Source organism: Leptodactylus fuscus, chromosome 1 (assembly GCF_031893055.1).
Source record: "Leptodactylus fuscus isolate aLepFus1 chromosome 1, aLepFus1.hap2, whole genome shotgun sequence".
NCBI lineage: Eukaryota > Metazoa > Chordata > Amphibia > Anura > Leptodactylidae > Leptodactylus > Leptodactylus fuscus.
The window spans coordinates 148923405-148942214 of record NC_134265.1 but is presented as its reverse complement, the minus strand read 5'-3'; the positions used below and the strand labels follow the sequence as shown (position 1 = coordinate 148942214).

Below are 18810 nucleotides of genomic sequence, written 5' to 3'. Positions count from 1 at the left end.
CCTCGAACATTTTAGTGTTCGCTCATCTCTAACTATTAACTATATACAGTACGTTATTATTCTCCCTATACCCACACCTATCATTTTGATCTTTTACTCTTTAGTAAGAAATTACGTACTGTATTCGTCGTCCAAATAAACTGAGACCACATGTTTTCTTAAAGATTGTGCCAGATTGTTGCAGACTGCTTGTCACAATAAAGAGTGTGACCGTGTTTATGGGAAGTACTTACAGGAAAAGATTTTCCATGACATAATTGTAGTCAGCTCGGCTGCTGTCCGGCAGAAAACAGGCAGCAAACACAATGATGGCATTTACACCCTCACCATAGTAACCTGCCAAGGAAAGACAAATAATAGTAAGTATCATGTAAAGCATCATCTACATAGTTTGAACAGAACACTGAAATAATACATTGCTAAAGTGGTAAACGCTATAGAAAATTCCAAGACGTTGTACATAGAAGACAAGACATTGTCTCAGAATTTGTGCAAATACTATATGCATGTCCCTAGTGCAGATAATATGGAGAATTCCCTTGTTAGGTCACATACAGACATGGCAGATTCTTGGATACAGCATGATGATATTAGTGTTCTCAAAAGCCTATTTACATGTAGCTATAAAATACCTGCACTGATTTTAGATCATGCAGCAGATTCTCAAATTCACAGCATTTTTGTTATGTTGCATATTTGCAGCAGATTTTTGTAATAAAATTAAAATTTGAAGTTGACTTTGTTACTCAACTGACCCTGCTCCATTGCTATACACTGGTGAATGGCACAGCTCCTCCTAATGGATACATCCAGTTGATAGGTAACCAAACTTTATTTTCCAGCAATGCCTTCTAATCCGTGCTACAGACCCTATATCATTCCATTCTGGCGGTCTAGCGGTGATGGGATTCCAGGACAATCTTCACTCAAAAATGATGCCTATTGAAGGGGGAAACTGTCCTGCCATGCTTTCCTGTCCCTGTGCCATTTCTATTGACCCAGATCCTGTCCTTTGGATGCTATGACTTTTACCTGTTGCACCATTACTGATCTTGACCTTGGCCTTGTTACTGACTAAGCACTTGTCTGCTGTGTCTGATAATTGTAGCGTTAACCTGAGTTCCACTTCTGACCTCACTCCAGTTTCATCCCTTGACTGGTAGTGTCCTGTCAGTTTTTGTAGTGGGAAACCCTGACTCAATTTTGGACCATACCCCAGCTCTGTCAGTGCTAATTTACTACTGCTTTGGGGGCTACAACCTGGGAATCCTTCTGCAGTAAGACCATACCTCCTAGCAATGGTTATGTGAAAACCTATCATGAGTCATATGAACTACAGCTTAGGAGGTTCTTATACCACATTTGTGAATGTAATAAGTTTTATAATCAATTTATAGCATGTCTAATTAGCTTAACTTGCTGTTATGTAATAAAGCTGAATATATAAATCTATCATTAGACCTTTTTTCTGTATTAATAGAAGCTTAAGCTGTTAATAGAAATGTAAATGCAATGCATCCTTTCATGCAGGGGGAAATTCATTATCTCCTCGATGCCAGTTTGTGGCATAGAGGAATGATATTGAAGCACATGTTTGGCACAAGGGCCACAAGCCCTGATCTGCAAATCCCCTGACTGATTTATTATAATGCTGGCGTGAGTTAGAATGGAAATCTACACCAGCTCTTACCTAGATTTCATAAAAGATCAAATTATGTTGAATTAGTCAAATAAATGACAAGGTCTAACATGAAACCCTATACAGAATGTTAGAATGAGGACACCCTCTGGGTTCAGAAAATGGATAGGTTATAATTATGATGTCTTTCAGGTAATATTACCATACCGCAAAGGATGAAATCCTGGAAGTATTTCTTTAGGCTAAGGCGCCAGGCTGTGGGTTGCTTCCAAAGAGTACTGCAGGGAAAATTGCGTCAGAAATGCATCGTGGTTCTTCCAACAGCAATTTTCGCACCATCTGCAGCATTTTACTTTGAGGACTTTCTGCATCAATTATATCTGTATAGAAAATGCCAGCATTTCCGTAGGTATAATTGAATTGCTATGATTTACAAAAACGCAACGGTTTTTGAAATTGCAGCATTTCCACTTCTGTTCTTTTCAGCATGTCCACTGTGTATCTTTTTCTGCAATGTGTGGATGGGATTAGCCAGATTCCCATCCAATTTGCAGTTACTGTAAAATGCCGCGGTTTATGCTATGTATATGGTGCTCCAGCCTCAAACACACAGTGATTTACATTGCAGCATAGTAGGTGAGATTCAATATACCTGTAACCCTTACCCACTTACAGAATAAAGTCCTACATTGTCTAAAATTAAGCCAAAGCCCCATGTAGCTGCCCGCAGCCAAAAAGCGTTGCAGGAAAAATCGCACTTTTCACAGATAGGTAAATAGAAGTGGAACCGCTACGGTACGCTATGGAAATACTACGTGGGCCCCAGCCTTCATTTTGTGGGAAAAACCGCAATGCGTTTCTACCATGGTTTTTATCGCAATGCAGGTTTTTGGCTGCAGTTCACTATGTGGGATCATTAGTCTAAGACCGGGGCAAAAACCGCAGTGTTTTACACTCAATGCAAATCCCATCCACACATTGCAGAAAAATATGTGAAGTGGCAATGCTGCAATTTCCAAAACTGTCATACCTGGTGGTTTCCCTATAGGTATAATGGAAGCAGAAAGTCGTAGAAAAAAACCCTCTTAGGCTGCATTCACACTGAGTAATGCTGGCGTTTTTTGTGCTTATTTTTGCACATAGCGCCGCGTTAATGCCGCGTAGCGCCACGTTAACGCCGCGTTAACGCCGCGCTATTTTGCGGTGGCGTTGACCGGTGTTAACGCGGCATATATGCGGCGTTAACGCGGCGCTATGTGCAAAAATAAGCACAAAAAACGCCAGCGTTACTCAGTGTGAATGCAGCCTTACTCTTATATAGATCGTCCAGGAAATAATATGAAAATGCAGGAAAGATTAAGTCCTTCAATTATGAGTAACTTAAAAAAAAACAAAAAAAAAAACCCTAATTTCTAATCTAGTAAAACTCCTTTAATAACTAAAAAACCTAAAATCTTTGGAAGCAGGGACTTCAGTGAAATAAAAAAAAAATCCAACTAATATTGTATTGCAAAGTAAACATTAGAAAAAATGTAAAATGATTTATAGTGTGTATCTGAACAAACAAGTTCTCTGTGTAACGCTGCCAACTGGTATGCCATGTACCCGCCGGCATTTAAGCATTTGTAACTTGTGTTACAGCCACAAACCTTCCAATGAATGAGCATAGCCTAAAGGTAAACTAAAATACCTGCGTGAGTAGCTCACTATAATCATATAGTCAGGGATCCTCAGTGGCTTTACATGTGGGGTTATCCCATCATATGTGTCAGTGTTTTCTCAATTGTGGAGAACAATTAAAGTTTTACCCGCTGAGGCTGGGTTTACACTGTGCATTCTTGCTGAAGAACTGCATGCAGCACGTGTTACTATACATCTCACGCTCCATTCAGATCAGGTTTTTCTTACATCCCTGTATAGCACATCCAGTTAAAACCAGCTGCAAAAAGATGACACAGATCACCTGTTTACATAAACATCAATATTAAAAAAAAAAAAAAAAGTTTAAGTCCATTTTTTTAAGGACATAAAAATGTAGTATACCATCCGTTCGTGTCCATCCCAAAAAAACGGACGGCAACAACCTTTTTTTTTTTTTTTTTTACCACCCATGTCTATGTAAACAGATATTTCCATTAAACAGATGTAAGAAAAAAGGATCTAAATAGTGGCTTTCCTGCATGGCTGTCAATATACCAGTGATCTACATAGTGACATGTGCCATGCATAACTGCAATTAAAAACCGCATACAGCTCTTCAACAAAAAAGCAGCATGTAAACCCAGTCTCAATAATATCACAGGTATCGTACAGCATATGTGTTTGCTATTCTCTAGTATGAGACTATGAAACACCTGAGGATTTATCATATAGGAAGTTTATCATTTACATCTTTTTTGCCCCATTTTAGCTGTGTACACCTTTCACATGAGAAGTATTTCCATGCACCTAATTTACTAAACAGTACTAATAAATCTTGCACACATTCACCTTAAGGAAATCGGGATTCCACTGCTATCAGAATTGTGGGGTTTTTTATGCTGCCCTTGTACTGTAGTGCAGTTGCCCTTATTTCGCACTTTTTTTTTTTTTTTTAAAGGGCCCATGTCATAAATCATAAAATGTTGTTACAGATAAACCATGTCCTTTTTCCCCAACAAAAAAGCAACATAACAAGCCCTTCATAAGGCCAAGGCTACACTACTACTTCTTGTAACACTGCTAAGTGACTTTTTTGATTTTTCAAATGCAGGAGGCATTTCATTTGCACCATGCATCTTATGCCCGGTTCACATTAGAGTTCGTCCCCCGTCCACAAGGAGTCCACATGAAGACCCCCCCCCAAACGGAATACCAACGCTAATGTAAGCGCTGTGCAGTTAAGCACACGGAGCCCATAGACTATAATGGGCTCTGAGTGCTTGCCGCGCACAATTCATTTGTATGGGCAGTGCACGGCAAGCACACGGAGCCCATTATAGTCTATGGGCTCCATGTGCTTTACAAGCACATCGCTTGCAATTGCGATTGCATTCCGTCCGGGGGGGGGGGGGGGGGGTCTCCATGCAGATTCCTTGCGGACGGAATACAAGTGCTAGTGTGAACCAACCCTCAACCAAATTGCATCTTAACCGAAGTGCAGATTAACCAAAGTGCACTTATACATGGCATGATTACAGTAACCTCTATTACAAAAGTGTCTGACCTCTGCATAAGCAATGCCGCCCCTGCTACCTCTTGTGTCAACCCCTCGACCTCATAGATTGTAAGCTCTGGCGAGCAGGGCCCTCAGTCCCATTGTGTGAAATGACTTTCTTTGTAATGTATCTTTCTGTCTGTATTTGAACCCTACAATTTGTACAGCACTGCGGAATGTGTTGGCGCTATATAAATAAAATTTATTATTATCTACAGCTTCTGTCTAAATTAGGACTACACGCCAACTTTGGCTTCGACTGCTGCGTCATCCTGTGACTCCTACACTCAATTTAGTGACTGGAGTCACATTGTGGCCAAAGGGAGCTAAAACTGTTAAAAAATTGAGCAAAATCGGTCTGTGTGTTCGCTGGTTTTATCAGCCCAGACATCATGCCGGGAGAAAGACTTCTAGCAATATAGTTAGGTATGCTGATAGAGTCCCTGCCTCCCACTGTCATAATGTCCTGTACTATAATTGCTTTGGGACAGCATGATGTTCGGGCCGGTAAATCTGGTACGTACACACACTGAGTTTCACGGTGAATCTAGGCGAACATGGTGATATTACTCCACTTTCTATGTCACCTCCTTACTGGAGTTAGATTGTGACAATTTTTGCAACTATTTTAAAAAGTCGCCTTTGATACATCCGGAAAACTTCAGCTACAAATTCAGTAAATTGAATATAATTTGTAGACTTGTAGCCACAGCCATAATCGGGTATGCCAGCCTTACATTTACCACTCTTGAAAATGGACATGAAACGCAAGAATAAATGACCGCATTTATGAGATACAATAAAGTCTGTATTTTCTTCTCACAGGTGGTTGCTTCCCGCAAAAAGGGCATCTTGTGGGTAGCAAATAGGATGCCTTTAAATAACCATAGTCTACCTAATGATAGGGCTACTTTAAAGGAACACTGCAAGCAATGTCAGTTTACTGTGTTGTACCTGATGCAGCGCCTGAAGGGGTGCAATATGACACATGGAATCTTTCTCAAATCTTTCCTCATGCAGTAAAGAAATCATGGCACATAGTATAGGGGATACAAGGGTAGGCTAAGCAGCCAATCCAGGTCAAGTAGCTAAATAGATTGCATGCTCATATACAATATATTCAATATTCAATATATTCAATATTCAATATACATATCTGTTTATTCATAGATGCATAGAACATTTCAAAATACAAAAAAATGGTAAATGTTTTTGGCAAACCATTGTAGCATATCGTCTAATAAGGTTGGCAATTCTCTGCATTAAAACAGCTCAATGAGTACAAAGCTGTTTTTTCCCCCCAGAGAACCAGCAGTGCAACAAGATACATTATTAGAAAAACCTAATGGTCAGACAAAAATGTTCACCAGATTTTTCAGAATGTCTTCTGCTTCTATGAATAAAAGCATTTGAATAGCATTAAGACAGACAAGTTCTAACATCTTCTTGTACAAAGCATTCTTTAAAAATAATCTATAGCTTATTATAATGGAAGAAAATACATTTAGAAAAATAAACTCTTTAATTATGGTTGAATAGTTAATGTAAGTTATAGACTAGAATCCCGTCCACTTTGCAGGGACTGTAAAACGCCACGGTTCTTGCCACACTGCTTTACGCCACATGGGACCCTGACCATAAGAGGAATTTAAATGACCTATTTTGTGAACTGTAATTTAGGCTGTGACCACAAGTTGTAGAAAAAAAAATCAATTTTTGTTGTAGCAAAAGTAAATATGAGATAATTTATCTGCCCCACTGTGCCTAAGAACTGCTGTAAAAAGATATAGTGCCTTTTATTTGGTGCAAGGACAATCTTTGCACCAAAAAATAACTCACATTATTTTTCTGCTAGGAGTTATAACGGAAATCACTTTTGCCCTATGCGTGTAAGGGCCTTTATTAAAATCGGCGTACAAAACACCAGTCTTAATAAATCTGCCCCACTCTGAAATATAGAGGTAATAATAGCATGTTACAAATTGTGAATTGCTATAAAATGTTGAAAGAATTTGTTTACAGAAAAAAGGTATATAACTAAAATATTTCATTCAATGAAAAGGTAGGCAGTTGTCATATAGTTATATGTAATACAAGTGCATCTCAATCAATTAGAATATCATCAAAAAGTAATTTTTTTAGTAATTCATAACACATATATTATATTGAGTCATTACAGAGCCAAGGAAAACCCAAAAGTCATTATTTCAGAAAATTAGAATAATTAACCCAACAACAGCTGCAAAGGCTTCCTAAGCGTTTAAATAGGTCCCTTACCCCTGGTTCACACTAGATTATGTATTCCGTCTGGTTAGGGTCCTCATGGAGTCCCCTTGCACGGAATACAACCGCAATTTTAAGCGCTTTGCTGTAAAAGCACTTGGACCCCATAGACTATAATGGGGTCCATGTGCTTGCCGCGCACTGCCCACACGAATGTTTCAAGTTTGCAGATTTTAACCATAGGCACAATAGTTCCATGGGCGGCCATTACACCGGTACTAGTCAAAATATAGTAGAAACACCTGTGAAACGAAAACCTGCTTTGTAATTTTTGGTCTCTTACTAAATACACAGATGTCATTCTTGTCTCACTGTAGTTGTCACAAATATTTTCTATTTCCTTTTAGAATTCTATATTCTTTTCTAGTGAAAGGCAAACTAAATTCTGGGTGTGTTTCTAAATGATGCATTCCTTCTTAGAAAAAGAGCTACACATTATTGGACTATGCAGCACAATGTGAGGGGGTGGTAAAACTGCAAGGTGAGAACAAAAAGCTTGTTCCGAGAAATGAAAAAAAAAATGTCATGACGCTCAAATACAACAAAAAGAAGCTTCGAAAAGAAGCCGATCCTATGCAAAATGATATGCTGTTATGTGGAACTTAGCTTTAGACAGGTGAAGGCTTTCCTCTCTAGATAGCAACCAGGGCTCATATGGACAAGTGAGAGAGCTTACTCGGTTTCAGTACAGATGGAAGTGCTCTTTCCACTGTTACCACTGGCTTTCCTGCTCCGACGCTGAGAGGGTTAAGTGTGGTGGTGCCAAAGTCCAAGAAGCTAAGAGCATTAAGTAAGCAGTAACAGTACAGTTACCACTCCATTATCTCTCACTTCATTCATAAAATGGCTGGATCTTCATACTAAGACTGCCCTAGCACCTTCTTCTAAGAACAAATGTGGTCAGTTACTGTTCGCTCCCTGTAATGCAGGGGGTGGGGGCAGGAATAACAGGTCATTGTATTGTATAGGGGCCTGTGGAAGCATATAGGAGCATTCTATAAGGGGCATACAGGACCATTATATGAGGGCACTATACTGTATGGGAATATAAGTGGCCATTATATGGGGGCATAGAGGGCTGTTATATGGAGGTGTAAGTGGGCTAATCTGCTGTATGGGGCACAAAGGGGAAATAATTAAGGGGCATTTTTCTGTACTGTATGGGCACATTATACTGTAGGGGTATACGGGGGTTTTATAATATATAGAGGCATAAGGGGGTCATTATACTTTGTGGTAACATGTCAATTCTACCAGTAGATCCCACCCATGGTTTTCAATCGTTGTAATGCAAAGGCTGAAAGCTACCAAAGATCTACAACCATTCCGGCAGATATGCTGCAGCAAAAACCTCTCAATTTCAGGTGTTTTTTTGCTGGTTTTTCTACTTTGGAATTTTTGTATTTATGTATTGTATTATCTATGCTGTTGTAACACACTGAATGTCCCCATGGTGGGACTATTCTTATCAATAGCGATCATGGCATCCAGGGGATACAGGTATTTTGTATCCACTCATGACTTTGACCTAACAATGGAATTGAAATACTGCAATCAAGCTTCACAGACATATACATTTAAGGCCATAAAGTTCCCTTGCCCATTACCAAGACAGCAAATCTTGAAAATATATTTGGATTTTTTTCCCAAGCTATTATATGTAAGGATATGGGTCAGTGATAGAAAGTGGCTCAACTGGCTTAAGCAAAATTGTAATAGTTTGTAACAAGTGCTCCAAGTTGTTTCTGTATTTTATTCATCTTCCAAAAGCTGGGAGAACACATCAGTAACAATTACGTAAGTGATGGTCAAAATGTAGTACAAACACCTATGGAATGAATGTCTGCTTCGTCATTCTTGTGTGGTCTCTCAATAGGGACACAAATGTCATCCAAGTCTTAGTGTAGTCATTGTAGTGCAAGTATTTATTTTCCTATTTAATTTCTAAATATATTTCTGGTGTATAATGACTCTAAATGCTAGGTGTGGCTCTTTTTCACTTTTCTATTGAGAACACACATCATGTACAAATGGCAGTTTTTGTTTTTTTAGATATACGTGAATACAGCATAGTTTGGAGAGGAAGGAGAGGAACTGTACAGAGAAATGGCACCGTGGAGATAAACACCATACTAGGTAGATGGCCATATTTGTGAATAATAGTGATAATACTCTTCAAACTATTTAAAAGTAGAGAGCAAAGTGGGATTAGCCAATGAATTAGGAAAAAAGGTGCTTAAGTACTAGGCAGTAGCACTGGGTGTGGGTAGAAAAACCGAGGGGCACAAAAGGAGAAGCAGAGATGTGGGAGAGGGGATCATGAAGAACTGTAGACAGGCAGAAAGTGATTGTGTCAATTTTGTGGGGAGATATTAGAGATAGTGTCTCAGACTGTCCAGCGGATAGATATCAATAACACACAGGAAAAACATAGTGGGGATTCTGGGGAAGTATACTGTTAATATTGGAGGAGAAGACTTTGATTTAGTTGACAGAGAGAAATAAGAGTCACTCTGTCTGTCGCATTGTCTCACTGTGTGTATCCGTCAAGTGATATGTTAGAGTTACGGTGCTGAACCGCTGCATTCATTTAGACTCAATTTGTCTGTGTCCAAGACCAAGAGTAGACTATTTAGTCATACCTTTCTGGCATATTTTGGCTTTTTTTTGTCTTGCTTCATACCAAATTCAATGACATATACACTGCCTCTATTTTCTACCTTGCCAAACATAAAAAAGTGACATTTAAAAAAATATATAATTTTTTTTTTCAGTGCTGTGTTTTTAAACCAGCAGTTAACCATATCTGTTGTTATCACATTGACATTATTAGGGCTTTATTTTTGTTACATCAATTGAAAGGAGGTCCTGAATCCCTCAAATTGTCATAAAAAGTGTTTCAAACAATTTATTTGCACTTAAATATACTATTTATGGTCAGTGCACACGTGAATCAGGCCATAAAGTTAAACAAGAATGTAGGTATCTGCATTTAGCATGTATCCATACCTCCATGTGATATCACTTTCTTATACGGTTCAATAACTTTCATGTCAATTCGTTGTTCTTGATCACCAATGATGACAGTCCTCCATAGCTTATTATCAGCCCGCTCTTCTTCTGCTGTATATTCTTGGATGGATTCAAAATCTCCTTGCAGTGAGTGGCCGAGTGCAGGACGATCATCTACAATACATGTAGTTATATAATAGTTATATAACCAATCAATAAGATTTATAATATACATTTGGCCATTCATGTCAACTACTTTTTATCAAACAATATCACCATCAAACCTTTATCATTACAATATTTGTATAATTGATATAAAGAGATACAGTATACTAGAGATACTGCTCTTAATATATATATATATATATATACTATATATATATATATATATATATATATATATATATATATATACATATCCGTCACTGAAATGACGTATCTCTGGAAAAACTGCAATTTTCACAATGAGCTGTACATTCATTGTTGGAAACTAAATAATGCAACACACTCAAGGGTTAAAAATGCCTCCTACTCTGCTTGATAACTCACTTGAGGGATATCATTTCCAAAATGGGGTTACATACCTGTCGATTCCACTTTACTGGCAATTCAGGGGCTCTGCAAAAGTGACATGATGTTCAAAAAATCAAACTTTGCTCCAAAAAACATATAGCGCTCCTTCCCTTCTGTGCCCATCTGTGTGCCCTAACAGCAGTTTATACCCACAAATACAACTTTTTTGCACCCGATATAACCCACTTAGAAGTTATGGAGGAGTGTGTGTCTCTGTTGGCACAAAGTGGGCACTGAAATGACAATTACAGTTACACGTTGGACATTAATTTTTGGGAAGAATTCTTGGATTCTAAATGATAATATCCCTTGAGGGGTGTAGTTTCTAAAATGGAGTCATATTTTGCAGGTAAATTTCCACCAGTGTAATGTAAGGGAGCCTTCACACGGAGTTTATGTTCGCTCATTCTGAACGTAAAACTCGTTCAGAGTGAGCGGCGTAAAAAACAGATCCCATTGACTTGAATGGGTGCCGGCATACGCTCGCTACCAATTGATATCAATGGGAGGCTTTTTTAACTATTGCTTTCAATGCGATACGTGCGTGTGAAAGCTCCCTAAGACTAAGGCCCCCCCCCCCCCCATTGAGGAAAAGCTACCTTTTCTGTAGCGGGGGTTTTTGCGGGGGTTTTTGAGCCAAAGTCAGAAGTTGATTAGGCAGAATAGAAAATTCTAAGAGCTTCTTTGATATTTCCTATTCCTTTTGTAGCTACTCCTTTGTTTGGCTCAAAAAAGCAGCTTTTCCACAACCAGGGGTCTAAGGGTAAAAAGGGCAGTAAAGCGGATTTTGGCACAGAGAGTGACGCAGGGAGCCGCGTCACTCTCGGGTCAAAATCCACCTGCCATGACTGACTTGGCTTCCAACAGTCACGGCTCAAATGAATGGGCAGACTCCGGAGGTTGCTGCCGTGAGGTGGATGCCTGAAGAAAGGGCAGCCCGCTCCTTTTTTCCGTGAGCGGCCCCCATTGTGAGGGGGCGGATTATGACGTGGATTACCGCCATAATCCGCCCCCTCTATGCTCATGTGAACTAGCCCTTATCCTATTTCTGATTCCTATTGTATTTCCAGACAAAAGATTAGGGCCACATGTTGGACACTTTCTTTTGGGTCAAAATGCTCACTATAGCCCTTGATAAATTCTTGAGGGGTGTAATTTCCAAAATGGGGTCGCTTTTTCTGGGTTTCCATTGTACTGGTATTTTAGGGGCTCTGCAAATGCGATATGACAGAAAACTATTCCAGCAAAACTGCCCTCTAAAAGCCAAATAACATTATTTTCATCCTGAGACTCGCCATGTACCCATAAGGCAGTTTACAATCACAAATTTGATACTGCTATTTTCATGAGAACTGTGGGGTGCTTCTTCTCCTTTAACCCTTTGGTAAAATCAAAAATTGGGGGGGGGGGATAAATTAACGGTTTAGAAGCAATTTTTCATTTTCATTTCTCACTGTTAATAGAATCTGTGAAACAGCTGAGGGGCAAAAATGCCGACTACCTTGATAACTTCTATGAGATGTGTAGTATACATAATGATGTCACTCTATGGGGGTTTCCGTTGAGTTGGTACTTTATGGACCAGGGTCGGACTGGGCCACTAGGGAACCGGTGAATCCCCCAGTGGGTCCCATGCCTTAAGTGGGCCCTAAAGTACTCTCCCAGATTTTTTTTAACAGGCATTGGAGGTCTAGTAACAGGTGATGTAACGATTGCAGTCGCAGGGGATGCGGCTGGGACCAGAGTGGTATGGGGCCCGCTGGAGATGGCCAGAGCCTCGTACCACTGTGATAGCCATGAATATTGTTGTTGTCTCCTTTTCATTATTATTATACACTGTGGTTGCCTCAGACCCCAGAATATGATAATCGGAGGTCCAGGGGATAAGATTAACTAGAACAAATACTTATATTCATCTGTCCTGGGACTCTGATGGCTCCCAGAATCATCTTTAGGGCTCTTCAGGTGAGCAGCATGGCACTGTTATTACCTGTACTCATGCTGTGTCAGTACAGCTGATGTGCAGGAGTCACTGGGAGTCATATTTTTACACGTGTATTTTTTACACGTGTATTTTGGCAAAATACATGCGTTTACTCCGTGTAAACGGGAAAGCATTTTTTGGCCATGCCCGTAAGGGGTTAAAGAAAATCATTAAACTCATGTATCTGGAGCCACTGGCACACCTACTTGTACACAAATAAAACCAAGCTTGTGTTGGCCACCTTACCTTTGTAAAGCTGCCATGTCACAATCACTGTGTGCAACGTATTTACGTGTAGAATTAGTAACCCTTTCTTAGTGCCATACACTTATTAAAGCTAATGTTTTCCACTGCTCCAGTGGAAAAGGTCAAATAATAGCAAACAAAGAGGCAATTGTGAGCGGAGAAACTGAAGAATTGCCCAATTAGAAGGGCCTCTGATTTATCTGCTCTTCTTAGTTAGTCTTCCAGACAAATATTGAAATAGGCTTTTGTTCTCAAATTCAGCATTCCTTGGCTTGCTTCATAGTCTAGCTGACAAGCGCTAGCAGGTTACATTGCTATGTCTTATGCAAGATGTAAGATACGGACAGGATTAAAAACTTTTCAATCATCCAGTTCCAAAATGAACTTTTAACCCATGGTTGCCCACATATCCTACAGATGTCTGAGCTTTACCAACACATTCTGCTTCCCACATATGCCATTAGGTGTCCAATTATGCAAAGGAATTTCAATTGGAATTCTTGTTGTTGTGATTCTGTGTAAAGCCTCGTTCACATCTGCGTTGGTATTCCGTCCGGGGGAGTCCGCATGGGGACCCCTCCCCCCGAACGGAATACCAAACGCAATTGCAAGCGCTGTGCAGTAAAAGCACACAGATCCCCATAGACTATAATGGGGTCCATGTGTTTACCATCAGATCTCCGCAGGGATTATGCGAACAGGAAAGTAGCTCACAATCTAGTTTCCTATCCATATGATTCATGCGGCCAGCGCGTGGCAAGCACACGGACCCGATTATAGTCTATAGGTCCGTGTGCTTTTACTCCACAGCCCTTGCAATTGCGTTTGGTATTCCATTCAGGGGTGTCCCCTTCGGAATCCCCCGGATGGAATACCAACGCAGATGTGAATCTCAATACGTTACTATAATGTATTCGATGCATACCAGACAACAGTCCTTGATTTATGCTCTTTTCAGAAACCATTGCAGTCTCCACAAGAGTTGATTCCTGTCTTTCCTAGAGCCCTCAATAGAGATTCCGTGTAGTAGAGAAAGTAAGGTGCAGCATTACATACTCAAATACCATGTTACACTAGGTTCACACTATTGTTCAGGTCTCCATTCTTCAGGTCTACATGGGGACCCAAAAGACAGAGACCCTGTCCACTTAAAAATAGTTGCCCACAGAAACCCACAGACTCCATAGACCAGGAGTAGGCAACTTTCATCACTCCAGCTGTTGTCAAACTACAACTCCCAGCATGCATACTTGCTCTTCTGTTCTTGGAACTCCCATGGAAGTGAATGGGAGTCGTTGTTGGGAGGTGTAGTTTGACAACAGCTGGAGTGATGAAAGTTGCCTGCGAAAAAAAGGAAGATATCTATGTTAGCCATATTTACAGACCCAGAGACATAGAAAGTATAGGAGATTAAAAAAAAAAAAAAATCTGCTTTTCATAGACTTGAAAAACAGATCAACCATAGACAGCACAACGCCCGCAAAATATAGACATGGGTATAAGGCCTTATGGAGCTCACACCTAACAATACAAGATAAGTAAAGGTGGCATTATAGTATTATGGTACATTGTGTGGTTAGTTCCACATGGTTAAAGCTGTATGAAGGTTGCAAGGGGGTTTGAGTTGTGATGGGCCAGGGGATCCAAGATTGTAGTGATTCTAGTTCAGTACATTTAGCCTAGTCTAAGGCCTTTTTACAAACCATTTATGGGCAATATGTTCTTACATCGCATTTTAGACCTAAAGGCAGATTGGACTTCAACACAAAGGAGAGACGATACATTCCCGAACATTTCCTCTCTCTTTTGCCAAGATCTGATTGACAATGTTTCCCTTGTGCTAAGATCCATTGACGACAATGACATTTGTAATTCACTTTTCTCACCAAGGGACTCAAAGCCCAGGGAGTGTTGTGCAGTAGGGGAGTTAGTTGCTGTCATCCCCCACACCCACAAGGGTCAGGGGTGTTTTTTCCCTCTAACTTCTCCAAGACTCCTTTGATCTAAATAGAAATTTGGGAGAACAGATGTCATTATGTGGCCCTATGATACTGCCCTAACATGCACTGCATATTGCTGATTTCTATATAGTTGAAATGAGTCCACAATATTATTGTGTTACGTATACACTCAGCACCCTGGGCATTCTTCTTTTTTACTCCACAATTATTATTAGCTTTATATACTAGTTATACAAAAAATACCTGAAATGTAAATATGTACACTGATAACAGTACATTATATCGTAGGCAAAACAGATCATCCCCCATGAGATAAGGTCATCAAGATAATTTCTTGGCAGTTTGATGAGGCTGGCACCATTCATGAAGTTCTCTTATTATTTGTACTTCTATGCCAGTTGGCAAATATATGTAGTTTCAGATTGTAAATGACGGCACATAGACATTAATAAACTGTGTCTCAGCTGCAAAGTCATGCAGCAGTATCTAATTGTTGATCATTTGAACAGCCAAAATTCATTTACCTACCCCACATACACTCATTCCCAAAAAAACAATTCACCCTAATAGAAATGTTGGATTGCTGCAAAACTCGGCATTGCAGTTATGTCTCAGATTTATAAATTCAGGTGTGATTTGGTTACACACTGGTTCTTGCCACAAGAGGATGTACAAATGCCTCCCCCTTTAAAAAGTCTCTCAGGGGTTACTTTTGGGTAGAGGACCTCTTGGTGAGAGATAGATGACTGCTATACAAGCCTCTATAATGCACTCAAAGACATGTTGCCCAGTTGACAGACTTTGAGAGGAGGCGCTTCATTGGACTGAAAAAGCAAGATGGTTGTTTCAAGAAATTTCCTGCCATTTAGGCCATTCTAACTTACTGTAGCTGTTAAGAAGTTTTGGGAGCAATTCATATGTGAGGGTATGCTCACATGGTGAACAGGCTCCGGATGCCCCAAACAGACCACCAGTAGAGAGGCAAAGAAAGTTGAATTGCACTCCAAAGAGGTTATTTTTCTAGATAATGTAATAGTGTTATGATTACAACGTTTCAGGTTAGACACCCACCAGTAGAGAGGATCTTTTGATCCCCAACAAACATAAGCAGCCACAGTCTCTGTGTCCACCATCCAGATACATTTGGCACCTTCTTCATACACCCCTATCATTTCCAGGTGCTTAGCAAAGGAATATTTGGTGTCAGCACCAATTTTGTGTCCTACAATGGACAGCCAGCCACCATCATTTTAATTTGCAGTGGTGTTATGAACAAGAAACCTGGATTGTTATGGACTAGAACCATATCATCTTTAGCAAAAAATCCATATCTGTTTGGGATCTGATGATCATTGGGTTTCAGTATGGCGGCCTATGTCGAGCACTACAATTGTTATTTGAAAAACATATTTGTGGCTATGCGCCTAGTTGAAAAATTCACCAAAAATGGCCCCTTTATGTGAGTAGAATGCCACACCATTATTGTGTTGGGATTAAAAGATGCAATAGTGGGGGTATTTGTTTTATTTTCTGGTTATTATACTAACAGAGTGGCATTGGCACTGGAAACTATAGAATTTTAAGAAAAAATTGTCGTACACTGTCAGTGTAATAAAGAATTGAGTTAATAAAAAACAAAAAATTGTTCCTTTATAGAAGCAGATACAGCACCAATGAGTGACAATTACAGAATTTGAAGAAAAATTTGTGAGACACCATTAGCATGACTGGCCTGCCAGCTGAAAAACCTAGAATATACTCTGAACTGCAAAGAATTCTATGACCGTGAGAACAGAATTTAGGAGGTTGAGAATGACCTGGATTATCCTGCTGGTTTCCTTGTATCAACATCAACATTGAGTTAGCAGATTGACAATTTACAGAATTTCAAGAAAAATTTGGGGCACATTGTTAGTGTGCATCCTGCCTAGCTTGCTAGCTGAAAAAGCTGGATTATCTTCTAAAAGTGGCCATAATCTAGAAGTTGTTCTTCTTTCTCTCACAGTTATTTTCTAGTCCACTGTGTCGGTATTGTACTGCATACATCATTTACCATATACTACTTGCTCAAACTGATACTCCAGCATGTACCACAGTGCCACTAAATGTGTGTTTCACCTTACAGTCATGAAATGAGGAAGGGAGGTGTAGGCAATGGCTCCCCCTGATGAAGTTGGGGTTGGAAATGGTGTAGTATGGAAGAAATAGAGGAGGTAGATGGGTCTTGCTTTATGTTAAAACTGCCTGCTCTGCACCCATGAGCTGATGTCAAGTTCTAGAAGGCACCTGGTCTTGCTGCATTTCTAAGCTGTGGCTGATGACACTCAACACATTGATCCAGTTGGCCATGAAATCTATCTATTGTTCCTGCAGGTAATTGCTGCTACACATATTGATGGTGATGTGCAAGTTTCCCCACATAGACTTCTAAAAGGAGAGGCTCACATGGCGATATCAAGAAAGGACAACTTTCCTAGAGAAATAGTGGTGGCTAGGTAATTAGGGTTGAGGTGATCTTGAAATTTCAGGATCGTTTTTAAAATTCCCGATTCCCGATCCCAATGCAATTCAATTGATTTTTTTAATAATCGAAGATCGGATTTTAAAAATGATCCTATTCAGTACACAGCATGTAGTCCAAAAATTGTTTTAATTTTTGGACTCCACGCTGTGTAGTGATTAAAAAAAATCCCCCCTGGTGTCTGCTTACCTGCACAGATCCACTGCCAGTTCTTCTTGGTCTGGTCCGTTCTGGTCTTGGTCTCTCCTTCACAGACCTTCACAGCGCCGCCACCTCCCTAGGCTAGTGTTAGAGATGATGGGAGTAGGCGGGGCTTGTTGTGGCTTAGGAGAGTGTGGGCGGGGAAACGTGAGTGCATCACTCACGTCTCCGCTCCCAGTACCTGCCCACACTCTCCTAAGCCACAAGCCCCGCCTTCTCCCAGCGTCTCTATAACACTAGTCTAGGGAGGCAGGGGGGCGCAGGGTGCTCTGAAGGCATGTGAAGGAGTGAGGACTAGAGATGAGCGAACAGTGTTCTATCGAACACATGTTCGATCGGATATCAGGGTGTTCGCCATGTTCGAATCGAATCGAACACCACGTGGTAAAGTGCGCCAAAATTCGATTCCCCTCCCACCTTCCCTGGCGCCTTTTTTGCACCAATAACAGCGCAGGGGAGGTGGGACAGGAACTACGACACTGGGGGCATTGAAAAAAATTGGAAAAAGTCATTGGCTGCCGAAATCAGGTGACCTCCATTTTAGACGAATAGTGGATTTCAAATCCGGGTCATATGAGAATGTGAACTTTGTGACTATGAGACAGGGATAGCTGTACAGGCAGGGATAGCTAGGGATAACCTTTATTTAGGGGGGAATGTTATTAAAAATAACTTTTTGGGGCTCTATCGGGTGTGTAATTGTGATTTTTGTGAGATAAACTTTTTCCCATAGGGATGCATTGGCCAGCGCTGATTGGCCGAATTCCGTACTCTGGCCAATCAGTGCTGGCCAATGCATTCTATTAGCTTGATGAAGCAGAGTGTGCACAAGGGTTCAAGCGCACCCTCGGCTCTGATGTAGCAGAGCCGAGGCTGCACAAGGGTTCAAGCGCACCCTCGGCTCTGATGTAGGAGAGCCGAGGGTGCACTTGAACCCTTGTGCACCCTCAGCTCTGCTACATCAGAGCCGAGGGTGCGCTTGAACCCTTGTGCACACTCTGCTTCATCAAGCTAATAGAATGCATTGGCCAGCGCTGATTGGCCAATGTATTCTATTAGCCTGATGAAGTAGAGCTGAATGTGTGTGCTAAGCACACACATTCAGCTCTACTTCATCGGGCTAATAGAATGCATTGGCCAGCGCTGATTGGCCAGAGTACGGAACTCGACCAATCAGCGCTGGCTCTGCTGGAG

General features: G+C 40.5%; 1 protein-coding gene across 2 annotated transcripts in view; it reads right to left on the bottom strand.

Moving 5' to 3' along the window:
• Positions 1-18810, bottom strand: part of PRUNE2 (prune homolog 2 with BCH domain) — a 275764-nt gene that overhangs the window by 43063 nt on the left and 213891 nt on the right. For both annotated transcript variants that reach the window (XM_075278140.1, XM_075278147.1), the window contains 2 exons: positions 10128-10304; positions 234-336 (listed from right to left, as the gene is read on the bottom strand). In XM_075278140.1, coding sequence (XP_075134241.1) covers positions 234-336; positions 10128-10304 — 280 coding nt within the window. The remainder of the gene's footprint in view (positions 1-233; positions 337-10127; positions 10305-18810) is intronic.